Genomic DNA, 12057 nt, shown 5'->3' with positions numbered 1-12057 from the left:
ACTACCACCTCATTTTATATCTTGTCATCCCATGCAACAGACACTCTCTGCATTTCATACTTATATAGCATGAGCATTTAACATCAGTTCAGATCGCAACACATTAGACCAGTTTCCAAAACTTTTCATTCCACATCACCCCCCCCCTGGACCATTCCATCACCCACCTTGGAAAACACTGCATTAGACCATGAACTTGAAACCATCAGAGCAATTGCAAAACATCGGGGGTTCAACAATAAAATCATTGACGAAATGAGTAGAAAATTCATGAAACCAACGAGAGGAACCACTTTAGAAAATATCACAGAGAGGCCACGCAAAGACAGTAGTTGTACTTTACAATCCAATAGTTTCGCTCAAGATCAAACCGATTCTCAAAAAGTTTAACCTAACAACCATAAATGTGCCTACTAAAAACTTACGTTTCAAGTCCCCCAAAGATGCTATACCACAGAATAAACAATTGGGCATTTATTACATTCCGTGTGGTGATTGCCCTCTTGGTTTTATAGGACAGACAAGACCACCCATAAAAACAAGATCAAATGAGCACGCTCGATGTGTTAAGAATCAGGAATGTGAAAAATCGACCGCTCACTGTTGGCAAGAGGGCCATAGATTAAAATTGCAGGAAGCGAGAGTTCTTCACAAAGTAAAGTCCATAGCTGATTTAGATTTCTACAAAAGCACATATATCTGAGCCTTCAAAAATATATTAGTAAACATCAATAAATTAGCACCACCAATGGCAATGCCATGGCTTAAATTCATTTCAAGTGGAAATTAAGAAAATTCTAATCAACCAATCGGGTAGCTCTATTTCACAAGCATCCAATCAGGATGCTGCATTAATCTTACACGCAGGCTCTCAGCTTCATTCTGACCGCGACGTTTGAAGTGAACAGACATACTTTTTTTGGCTGAGCAACTGAAAGTCAAGATTTGGTATCTAACCCAAGTGGGATCCTCAGTCAACATGATTGATGGTGAAATATATTTTTTTCCTCTGAAGACGACACCTATTGAATGTTGAAATGCATTAGGTTTTGTATTTTTTGTGTATTTGCCTTATTCGTTGGTGACTTCGTAATATTGTATGACTTTTAATTATATTTATATCAGCCTGTATAGGTATCTTCACAACCAAAAGTAACATGGAATTAGGCAGGCAGTGGGGAACATTTGACTATAACTATGTGCCTTCTTCAGAAGCTGTCCCTGCATTTATTTACAACTAATTACTTGCACAAAACATTCCCATGATTAGGCAAGGTACCATCTTGTATGAGATAGATGGAATCAAAATACTATCTTTGCTACACACACAGTTGGGATGCTACTAAAAATGTCCAAAAACATTTGCTTATGCTACAGTATTATTTGACATTTTCTGGTAACAAATAGAATTCATCTCATGTGTTTATTTCCTCATTTACTGGCAAGTTCATCAGTCAATTGTAAAGGTAATTTTCAATTACATAGTAACAGTAAATATTTAAAAGCAAACAGTAACTAACCAAAATAAGAAAAAAAAACAGGTCTATCAAGATTACCTTGTCTGTGAATCATTCCACCATGCATAATACGAGCTACAATGCACCTTCCTTTATCATCAAGTTTCAGAGTGATGCCCTAAAATATACACGCAATTTTATAAAGTGAAATTAATATAGCAGCACAAAAATAAATATAGCAGCACACACAAGGAATTTTTTATATTAAAATATACAAAGAAACACTTGTGTCAAAATTTTATGTATGCTTCAATTTCAATTTTATTGAAACCACTGGTGTGTAATTATTTAAATCATTATTATTGCCTGTTTTATAGATAGGGGTTATTGCATTTTTGAATGAGTCTGGAAAGATCCCATTTTCTAAGCATTATTAGCAAGTTCAGGAAAAGTCTGAAGAACACCACCTGGGACATATTTAAAAAACTTTGCAGTGATTGAATCAGATGTAGACACAGAATTATTAAAGTTATTAATGATTTTTTTTATCTCTAACATCGGTTGGGGAAAAAATATAGAATTATATGGCTATTTGTCAAATATTGTTTGTAGTCATGTTCAGAGTGTTGAGTATTTGCAGCAACATTGATGAAATGGGAATTAAAATCATTGGGAAGAGGGTCACGGGTATCGGGGATGATATTTGTTTTATTTTTATTTCCTATGATAGAGTTGACAAATTTTTAACATTGTGTGTTATTTTGGCATTTAAAAAAATTTTCTGAATAGTTTTTTTTGCAGTTTTAATTTTTGATTTTATCTTTAATGTTATATTTTTATATTCTATACTTGCTGAAAGGTCATAGGGGAATTTTTTAGTTTTAAAGTATAATTTTTGTTTGTTTTTGCATAATTCACAAATTTCATTATTAATCCCAGGCTTCCCATAGGTTCTACTGCATGTGATGTTGATGTATTTAGAATGGTTTTGCAGTATAGTATGGAGATTAGATAAAAATTTATCAAATGCTAGTCCAGAGTGAGAGTGATCAATTTTGAATTCATAGTTTTGGAGAAAGGATGACAGATCAGTGAAGCTAGTGATTTTATTCCTTCGATGTTTTAATCCATTTGATTCATATATTTTTGAAGTATTAAATTGAAGTTTACAAATAGTTGGATAGTGATCTGTGATATCTGATTCAATTATGGATGAATAGGATTTAATAATGTCTGACAAGTCACGTAAGTATATGTGATCAATGCAAGTTAGTGAACTAGGCCTAGTTATATCCATTATTAAAGGGAAAAAACCATGTCTTGACACAATATTCATATATTTGACTATATCATCAGGTTCAGGATTAAGTATGTTTATACTGATGTCACCCGTCAGAATAATGTTTTTTGATTTAATGGTACTTAGTTTTGCATCGAGTTCATCAAGAAAGTCTGCCACAAAAAATTAATGGAATCTATATAAACATAAAATGGTTAATTTGATTGACGGCTGATATATAGCAATCGTTTCTGCCGTTAGCATTGTGAAAGATAACTTATCATAAACCAGAGATTTGTTTGTGTATACCAATATGCCACCACATCTATTATATTTCCGGAAACATGAATACAATTCAAAGTCTGGTATATTGTAGAGTGCAGTTTCTTTGTAACAAATCCATACTTCTCTGAGAGAATTATGACATTAATATTCTGAAGACAGATGCTTATGAATGACATAAAATAATCAAAATTAGCCCTTACACTTCTGATATTCAAATGCAATGCAGTAAAACTAAAACCGTAGTTAGATAATTTGTAATTTTCATATTTGACGGATAAAATATTTTCTAGATCTTCCAGGGTGTTCATTTTCGAGCTTTTATTTATGTGGTATCAACATAATACCACATAAATAAGGTTTCAGTTAACATTTACAAGATCATCTATATGATTGATTCTGAACACCCTGGAATCATCTGTTTTGTGCATAAAAATCTTACCATCTCTAATGCAACAGTATTTGAAATTAGTCTGTTCTTTGTAGTGATAAAATAGGTATTTCATGTAATGGGCATAAATGTTCGTTGACATATATTGGTAAGGACCCGAGCTTGCTTTAAATTGAGGATGCAACCATCTTTTTAGATTTGGCAGATCTCAGGAAGTTGTCACAGTTAGATTTATTGTCGAACTGAATAATGATCTGCTTTATTTTATCTTTTTCGGTTGTGGACATTCTGTGAATCACTGTTATGGCATTTATAAGATCGGGCTGTATTTGATTCACCAAATTTTCTTTGAGGGTGATCATGTCTTCATTCTCTGTTTCCGGGAGGCTCTGGATTTCGATCATGGTTCTTCGGGAGTATTGCTGTAGTTCGCCTATTTCTATTTGTAACTTTTTGACTTCCGATTTCAGGCTGGTGTTTTCTGATAATTCTTGGTGTTTTTGCTGTAGATCACTAATTTGCGATTGATATAGCTTATTTTGGTCAGTAAGTTCCTTGAATTGGGAGTATAAGAACAGTTTTAAGGATTTGATATGATTGTGGAATGCCTCATTTATTATGTTAGCAATATTTTTATAGACTTTATATACTTTTATAGACTATATTAGACTTTTAACCTTCTTTATCAATACTAGATAACAGCACCACACAAGCTGATCCATACTTTTGGCCTGTGTTTATTTCTTGAAAACCCTTATTTTTCAAAGAAATGGATTCAAATTTCAAAGATTTTTTATTTATTTATTATTTTTTTGGATATAAAAAGGATATCTAGAAAAAAAAAATTCGATGTTATTATGTTAGCTGTACACCAATCTCTTTATTCTCTATAAGTTTGTCTTCACCGTGGGCTTTTATTGCGCTCTGTTCACCAACCAACAGCAGCAGTTTTATACGGAACCATTGCCGGGGGATTACCAAAGGATTATTCGTCTGTGCGGCATTTTGTGTTATTCTTCGTTCTCGTGAGTTTCACTTAGCGTGTTTTTTATTTTTGGGTCATATTCTGTGGTGTTTTCTTTATTCTTCTAGATTATGTGTTTAATTTACTCTTATGCACATCATTGGATTTGCGAGATAAGTGGTTTTTTTTATTGCACTCAATTTTTAAATTTGTGTTTTCCGCACTTCTTCAATATAAATTCGTGGGTTTTTTGGACGTTAGCAAACAGTATATACTTTTGCCCTATTGCTTTTGCGTTAGTGAATAGAGACAGTCAGCTAATTCTAATAAGTATAAATTATACTTTGTAGGTTAAAACCTTTTGTTTGGGTGTGTTGTATATTCTTTATATGCATATTTTTTCCTTCGTGATTTAGTGTTGAGCATTTTATTTTACTTAATTTTTGCATACAATCTTTTATGTATATTTAACATTGTAATGTGTTTCATGTTAATTTAATTTCCTGTTAACGTTTTTCATTTTCCTATTTTTTAAGTATTATCTAGTTTTAGCAATAGTATTAGTATGCCTCGACCTCGAATAGTGTTGTGTATTGTGTAGAGCTTGTGACGAGAAGTTTCCCTGATCTAGGGGGATAGTAGCTGATAGTTTCAAGTGTAAGGGGTGTTTGGATAAGGTAAGGTTGGAACTCGAGGTTGAATTGTTACGGGAAAAATTCAGTGTTCTAGAGGGCCCGGTTATAACGGAACCACTTATCGTCGAGCCACCTGTTGATGAAGAAACAATCTCCCCGAACAACGACAGTTTAGAGGGTGAATGGGTGGTCATGGATGAGGTAGAGGCGGATACTGATAGGGGTTTAATCATCGGCAATTCTATGGTTAGGGAGCTAGGGAACAGAGTGTGTAGGGATTTTTGAGTTTCGAGCATTGTTGTCTTCCTGAGGGGAAGATTACCAACGTTCGAGACGTTTTTCATCGCTGAAAGTTGCCCTTGCGGGCGATTCTGTGGGTAGGAGCGAATATTAGTGAGTCTCTGTCAGAGAGTACCAGGATTTACTATTATACACTGGGGGGAAGGGGTTCAGATGTGGCAGTGATTCCAGTGCTGCCAATGGGTAGTAAGGGGGTATAGGAGTAAGATCCACCAATTCAATTTAGGCCTGAAGGCATGGGTGGAAGGTGGATCAAAGGTGGAATCTAATGTATATATGAATTGACATCATCATCATCATCATCTTGCCCCCCCCCCCTCCAGACTTCCAAGTCTATCTTCACTTATGCCTGAAGGACATTTGCTCCTCACTTAGGGTCACGTTCTCTGAGCTTCCAGTATTTACTGATAGGTAGCTTTGTTGGGATGGGATCCATCTAAATAGGAGGGGGTCTGGGAGGTTTACGATAGGCTTAGGTCAGGTTTTTTACTCCCAGACCACGTAGTCGGGAATGCGGGTTATTTAATGATAATCACAACAGTACTGAATTACCCACCTCTGACTTGGATGGCTTCTCGATAGACACTAAATCACCGGGCAAATTAAAATATGTTCTAATGCATGCCAAGAGCTTGTGTAATAAGAAAGTTTTTTAGAAACTATGATAGCTGTGGAGGGCCTGGATCTTATACCCATTACAGAATCTTGGGCAAAACATGGGGATGAATCTTTCTTACACATCTCAAGATACGGTACTTTTTTGAGAAATAGATCTGATAGGAAAAGGAGTGGAGTGTTGATATACATGAAATCATGTTAGTAGGCTAGAGAGTGTAACGTGCAGAGAAGTGATGCTGAAACTATACGGGTTGAGCTTGAAAACAAAAGCCATCATAAACTTATTGTTGGGGATTGTTACAATCCACCGAATAGGGATCCAAACTATATCGCCAAATTTCATGATGAAATTTCTTACGTGTAAGCATAAGAGGGTTGTCATATAAGGGGATTTCAATTACCCAGGTATTAATTGGGAGAACCTTTCATCTAGAGATCAGTATGAAAGAGACTTTCTTAAGTTGATGCTCAAAAATTTTTTGTATCAGCATGTATCAGAAGCCACTAGGGGTAATGCTATTTTGGATTTAGTTCTTACTAGTTCTGAGGATCTAGTTGAACATGTTTCGGTGGGGGAAGAGTTTTCTTCTAGTGATCATCGTATAGTCAGATTTCACTGTAACTTTTCCTTGGGTAAGGTTGATAACAAAAGACTGGTTCCTTGTTTTCAGAGAACTAACTTTGATGTTTTGAGAGGAAGGTTAGCGGAAGTTTTCAAAGACCGGTTGGAATCAGTAGGGGTGGTAAGTCAATGGGTAGAATTTAGTATGAAGCTGTCCTTTGTTTTGCACGACGTCATACCCTTTGTTCAAAAAAAGCGTGTTTGTACATCGCACCCTCTATGGTTCACGGATAGCGTGCGGAACCTTCATCTTGAAAAGAAAAGAGCATAAAAGAAGACTCTGGAAGAAAGCGATAAGGGATAGTAAAAAGGAAGTTGAATCTAGGGTGGCAGATAACATTGGCTCTGACCCAAAATCATTTTTTCGATACGTCAATAATGGATGTAAAGGGACAGTTGGCTCCCTCTCGATAGGAGGCTCTAGGTAGAGAGCAATGTAGACATGTGTAGGGCTTTCAATGACTTTTTCGCGTCGGTTTTTAATGGAGACAATGATATTCGATATACAGGTGTTGCATGGGGTAATAAAACCCTCAACGATATTCAAGTAGAAGATGTGGAGGTTCTAAATCTTTTAAGAAATGTATGTGCAAGCAAAGCACCTGGACCAGATGATATCTATCCCAGGGTCCTCAGAGAATGTGCTAATTAATTGTTGGGGCCAGTCGCACAGATATACAGGAGTAGTGTTGCTGAGGGTATCGTCCCAAGTTTTCTTCCAGTGATCATCATGTCATCAGTTTTCACTAACTTTTTTTTCAGGTAAGGTTGATAACAAAAGACTTTGGGTAAGGGCAAAAATGTAGATGTTGTTTACCTTGATTTCCAGAAGGCATTCGATCGGGTCTAAATTCTAACACAATTGACACGTTTAAAAAGAAATGCGATAAACATGTTGGGGTAAATTGAGAAGCTATTCACACTTAGAATAAGACAACCATAAATACATTTTATGGGCATTGTGTAATATTTTATCATGTATATATATTGCTTATATATTTTTGTGGTTGCATTTTTGATTGGGTTGCTGTATTTTAGTAATATATGGCATCCATACTTGTTATGGACATCTTTTTCTCAGCCACCTGATTGGGCATTTTGCCTGTAACTTTTTACAATCAAAGTTTGCCTAAAATTGGGTCCAGAATTCAAGGTTGGGCACACCCACAAAATTTAAATGGTAAGTGCAATCTTTACAAAATTATACCTGCATACTCCACTAGATTTGAATAGATTGCTTACAAAATTTCATTGTGAAATTTCAACTTTAAAAGATATCGTGTGGGAAAGGGTTAAACAATTTGTATCAATGATATGCACAAGTATCAGGTAGAAAAATTTCATTTTTGGATAGTATTTCTTCACAGGTAGATGGCTCTCCTTTCTCATGCTTCTTGTCATGTACACCATCGGCGGAGATACACCCGAGCATCAAAGGTGGAGTCGACTGATCTAATGTATATGTGTACATATGATTAACATCATCATGACCGTTGTCCCCCCCCGACTTTCAAGTCTGTCTCCGCCTATGATGTACACAAATGTTTTTGTTCACTGGCTGCTATGTTGGGAAGTAATTTTCCCGTCCCTTGTTCTGTACCTTTAAAATGAGTGAGGTTGCTGCAAGGTATTTAAAATTCTATTCTCATATCCAATGTTATCATGAATGTAAGTTTATGAATCTTTGTGTTATGCCAGTCAAGTTATTTTATGTTATTGCTGCATTATTTATGTTCCATTGTTGCATTCATGTATTAAAAATATAAGAACTTCAATCTGATTGTGTAATCATACGAAAAACAACAAAAAATTAGAGAATTCATATCAAAAGTAAACAAAAAAGAAAGTTAAATACAGAAGATTTATGCATCTAAAATATTGTAAATCTTTTATTTTGCTCTTACAGTGCTAAAATTGATGAAGTTGCAGCATGTGCATATTACTTTGTTTTAAGAAAAATTCATGATTTAAATAGATAACCCTTTGATCAAAAAAGTCTTAAATTGAATTCACCATGTTTTCATGAAAGGATTACCTCCATATTAAATCCTAAGTTATGGTCATTGCCAAAGACAATTGAAATGTAAAAGGAATGAATGTTTCAAAGCCATGAAATGTTCTGATTCTCTTGTGCTATTGAATGACATGGCCGAGTTCTCACAAACTTATATAGTCACCCTCTTTAGATGAATTACATAGGGGCAAAAATAACATTATCCACTTGAGCAGTTTATTCAGTCATGCAAAATGCCATGAAATTAATTAGTTAAAATGTGTTAACAATCTTTATTACAAAACACACTTAATACACATGTTGTGCAAACAAGTAGACCAGGAAAAGGTGCAGAAAAATTCAGTAGACTCAGGGAGCATTATTTACATTATGTTTAAAGATTAAATTTAAATACTTATTCTTAGTCTGAAGATCTTAAACAAAAAATAAGCATTCATTTAAGTGATTTTATGAACTAAAAAGGTATCCACTCAGTCAACTTTTCTAATACAGTGAAACTTCCATATAATGATACTCAAGGTATTAGAAAAATGTATCGTTATTGAAGATTTATCACCATAGATAGAATATTATTTATACAGCTGATTATCATTAAAAAAAATTTCACTGTATAGAGAAAAAGGATAAGAAAAAATATCCCATTAACCAGTTCTTTTTTTTAATCCTCTTATTAACTTATAGAAACCCTGCCATATTTTTTGAAAAAGTACTGGGTATACCCAAGGGCATATACAGAACCTATTTTGGGAAAGGAAGGGACACAGAGAATCTCTATCAGAATAATTGAGTTACTAACGTTCAAAAATATTTTAAATTAACATAAATTTAAAAAAAAAAATAGCACATAAAAAGGTTTTTCCTCTCAATATATATATATTTTTTAATAAAAATATTTTGTCATGTAAGTGCAAGGAAGAATGGATTGTGGGAAAAAGACTGCAGGGGAGTTAATTCTGGTTGGGGAGAAGAAGAAAAAATGGTACATAGGGGTGTTTGTGGGGATGAGTGCAGAAGGTTTTTTTTTAATTGTGGTGTGTGTGTGTGTGTGTGTGAAATGGTGTTGTTTTGCACTTAGCCTGTTCAAATAAATATTAAATGTTGTTAATATCTAAAAATATGAAAAAAGTTGTGTTATTCAAAGCAGTGAGACATTCATAGTTGTTTATAAGGAGTTCGTATTGTAGCAGCCGCAAAGGATTCGAACCAATCTAGGATAAATTTTCCTTGAGAAAGCCATCTTTTGTATCAATTTTCCGGTGTCATGACTACAATTTCCAGGGAGAAAGATGCACTAGAGTTAATGGTCGGGTGATGTGCAATGAGTGTTTTCATCCAACAGTATGGTGGATGGTCTGCGATCATCTGTGGTGATGTGATCAGTGATTCAACATCAGGAAATGATGGTGGATGGTCAGCCATTGTCGATGGTTATGTGCAATGAGTGTGCTTTCAACAATGGGATAGTGGATGGTCTGCAATTGGTGCTGATGTAATCAGTGATTCAACATCCAGCAATGTGGTGATATAACTTTACGTTGAATCTTAAAGAAAAGAACAATATCTAGTGGTCAGTATGTAGTAAAGGTCATTCATACACAGGTTCAGTGAATCACTAGACTTATGTTCTCTGAGATATTTGCTGTCCATTGGTCATATATGAATATTATCAGTTTTACATATGCTTACATATATATACAGCGTGTATATATATGTAAACTGGGTTTTGGAATGCTATAGTGGGGGAAGCTATGAAGAGTACAGTGGAGGGAAGCCTTGCACTGAATACAGAAATAATTCAAGTTTTTTATTACAACAGTCACTGGTAGACTGCAATATGCATTCGACTGAAAGTAGTCAGTGAATTAAAATGTCATTCATGGGCAAACAAAAAGCTTTCTGGGTGTTAGAATTTGCTAAATTGCAGTCAGGCCCATGTGTGTATGAGCCTTTTTTTAAACGGAGCGAACTGTTACAATTTAGTGTACCTGGATATGCTACAATTCAATTATAGGTACATCATGGCGACTTCATTTTTTAACAAGATGGAGCTTCACCCCCCCCCCCATTTTTTGTGGCATGTATGTGAGTAAGCTACCTTAATGCTGAATTGTCTCATCGTTGGATTGAACAAGCTTCCAAAGATGATTTTTTCTCTTCTGCTCACCAGACTTAACACCATGCAACTTTCTTGTGGGGCTATGTCAAAGATCTTATGTTTGCACTCCCTTTGTCACTTAATTTAAAAGAGCTGTGTGGAAGGATCTTATACGCTGTCTATACCATTGATGATCATGCCATGTTGGGGAGAGTACAGCAAGAACAAGGTTATTGAATTGATGTATGCTGTGTGAGCAAGGGTTCACACATCAAACACCAGTAGAGTCTGCAAATAAACTTGAATTGCTTCTGTATTCTGTGCAAGGCTCCCCTCCCCCGCTCTCATACTTTCCACACTATAACATTCCAAAACCCCAGAGGGAATAATGATGTATATATGTTATATGGATATCTGCATACAGTTTTCACTGTTTTTATTATTTACATTATTATTGCATAATTATAAGAAGATAGAAAGAGGAAAAACAAATCATGGCATGTTTTGGTAGAGCAAGGAAGGAAGATTTACTTATTTTGGCAGAAGAAATAGGAGTGAAGGTATCACCAAATAAAAATGTGTATGATATTAAAGAAATGATATTGAGGTCGGATAGATTTGACGAAGAGGCAGTGAGCGATTTGGTGAAGGTGATATTTGATGAAAGGCTAGGAAAGGAAAAATGAGAGCATGAGTTGCAAAAATGGGAGTACGAGTTGCAAAAGTAGGACAGTGAGGAAAAAGGGATGAGAGTTTTGGTTGAATTAGGGAAGAAAACGAAATGAAATTAAAACTAGGAAATCAGAATGGTGCTCAAAGGGGAGAGGAGAAGTTGGTTCCAGCATGTGGGAATGGTGTGGACAGAGCTGGCAATAACTTTATGGATTTATTTAAGGTTATCAAGGGAGTCCTACCGGAACCACCAGATAGGTCTGAAGAATGACCATTTTGCTTTCACCAAGTAGAAACCCTGTTCAGATTGTATGACGTTCTTGAATCTTATCAAGGCAAGATTATGTTGTACACTCTAAAGAGATTGAGTACTATGTTAAGTGGAGACGAGTTTGATAACTACGCAAAAATTAAAGACTGTGTGCTCAAGGAAAACCAAATCACTCCTTTACAACATAAGCAGAACTTGGAAAGATGTGATAAAAAGGTCAATGAATCATATACACAGTATGTGAATAGATTGGAACTTTATTTGCAATTGACAAAAGTCAATACATTATAAATGTTGAAGGACCTGTTGGCAATAGATAGGGTTAAGGATAATTTGTCAAGTGAAGTCTAATATCTCTGAAAGAAACAAACTTGGTTGTTGAGTGATGAACAGTCAAAACCCTGTATTCAAACTATATTAAGGGTAGACCAGGAAGTTCTGATGCTAAAATCTGAAA

General features: G+C 35.1%; 1 protein-coding gene across 3 annotated transcripts in view; it reads right to left on the bottom strand.

The window, feature by feature from the left end:
• Positions 1-12057, bottom strand: part of LOC149073239 (peripheral plasma membrane protein CASK-like) — a 429829-nt gene that overhangs the window by 65404 nt on the left and 352368 nt on the right. For all 3 annotated transcript variants that reach the window (XM_089247410.1, XM_089247411.1, XM_089247413.1), the window contains one exon: positions 1557-1635. In XM_089247410.1, the coding sequence (XP_089103536.1) occupies positions 1557-1635 (79 nt within the window). The remainder of the gene's footprint in view (positions 1-1556; positions 1636-12057) is intronic.

This window comes from Pholcus phalangioides, unplaced genomic scaffold, assembly GCF_987345545.1.
Source record: "Pholcus phalangioides strain wild (caught in Gottingen) unplaced genomic scaffold, Ppha-v1.0 ptg000017l_1, whole genome shotgun sequence".
Lineage (NCBI taxonomy): Eukaryota > Metazoa > Arthropoda > Arachnida > Araneae > Pholcidae > Pholcus > Pholcus phalangioides.
Note: the sequence above shows the minus strand (reverse complement) of the source record. Positions and strands in the feature narration are given on the sequence as shown.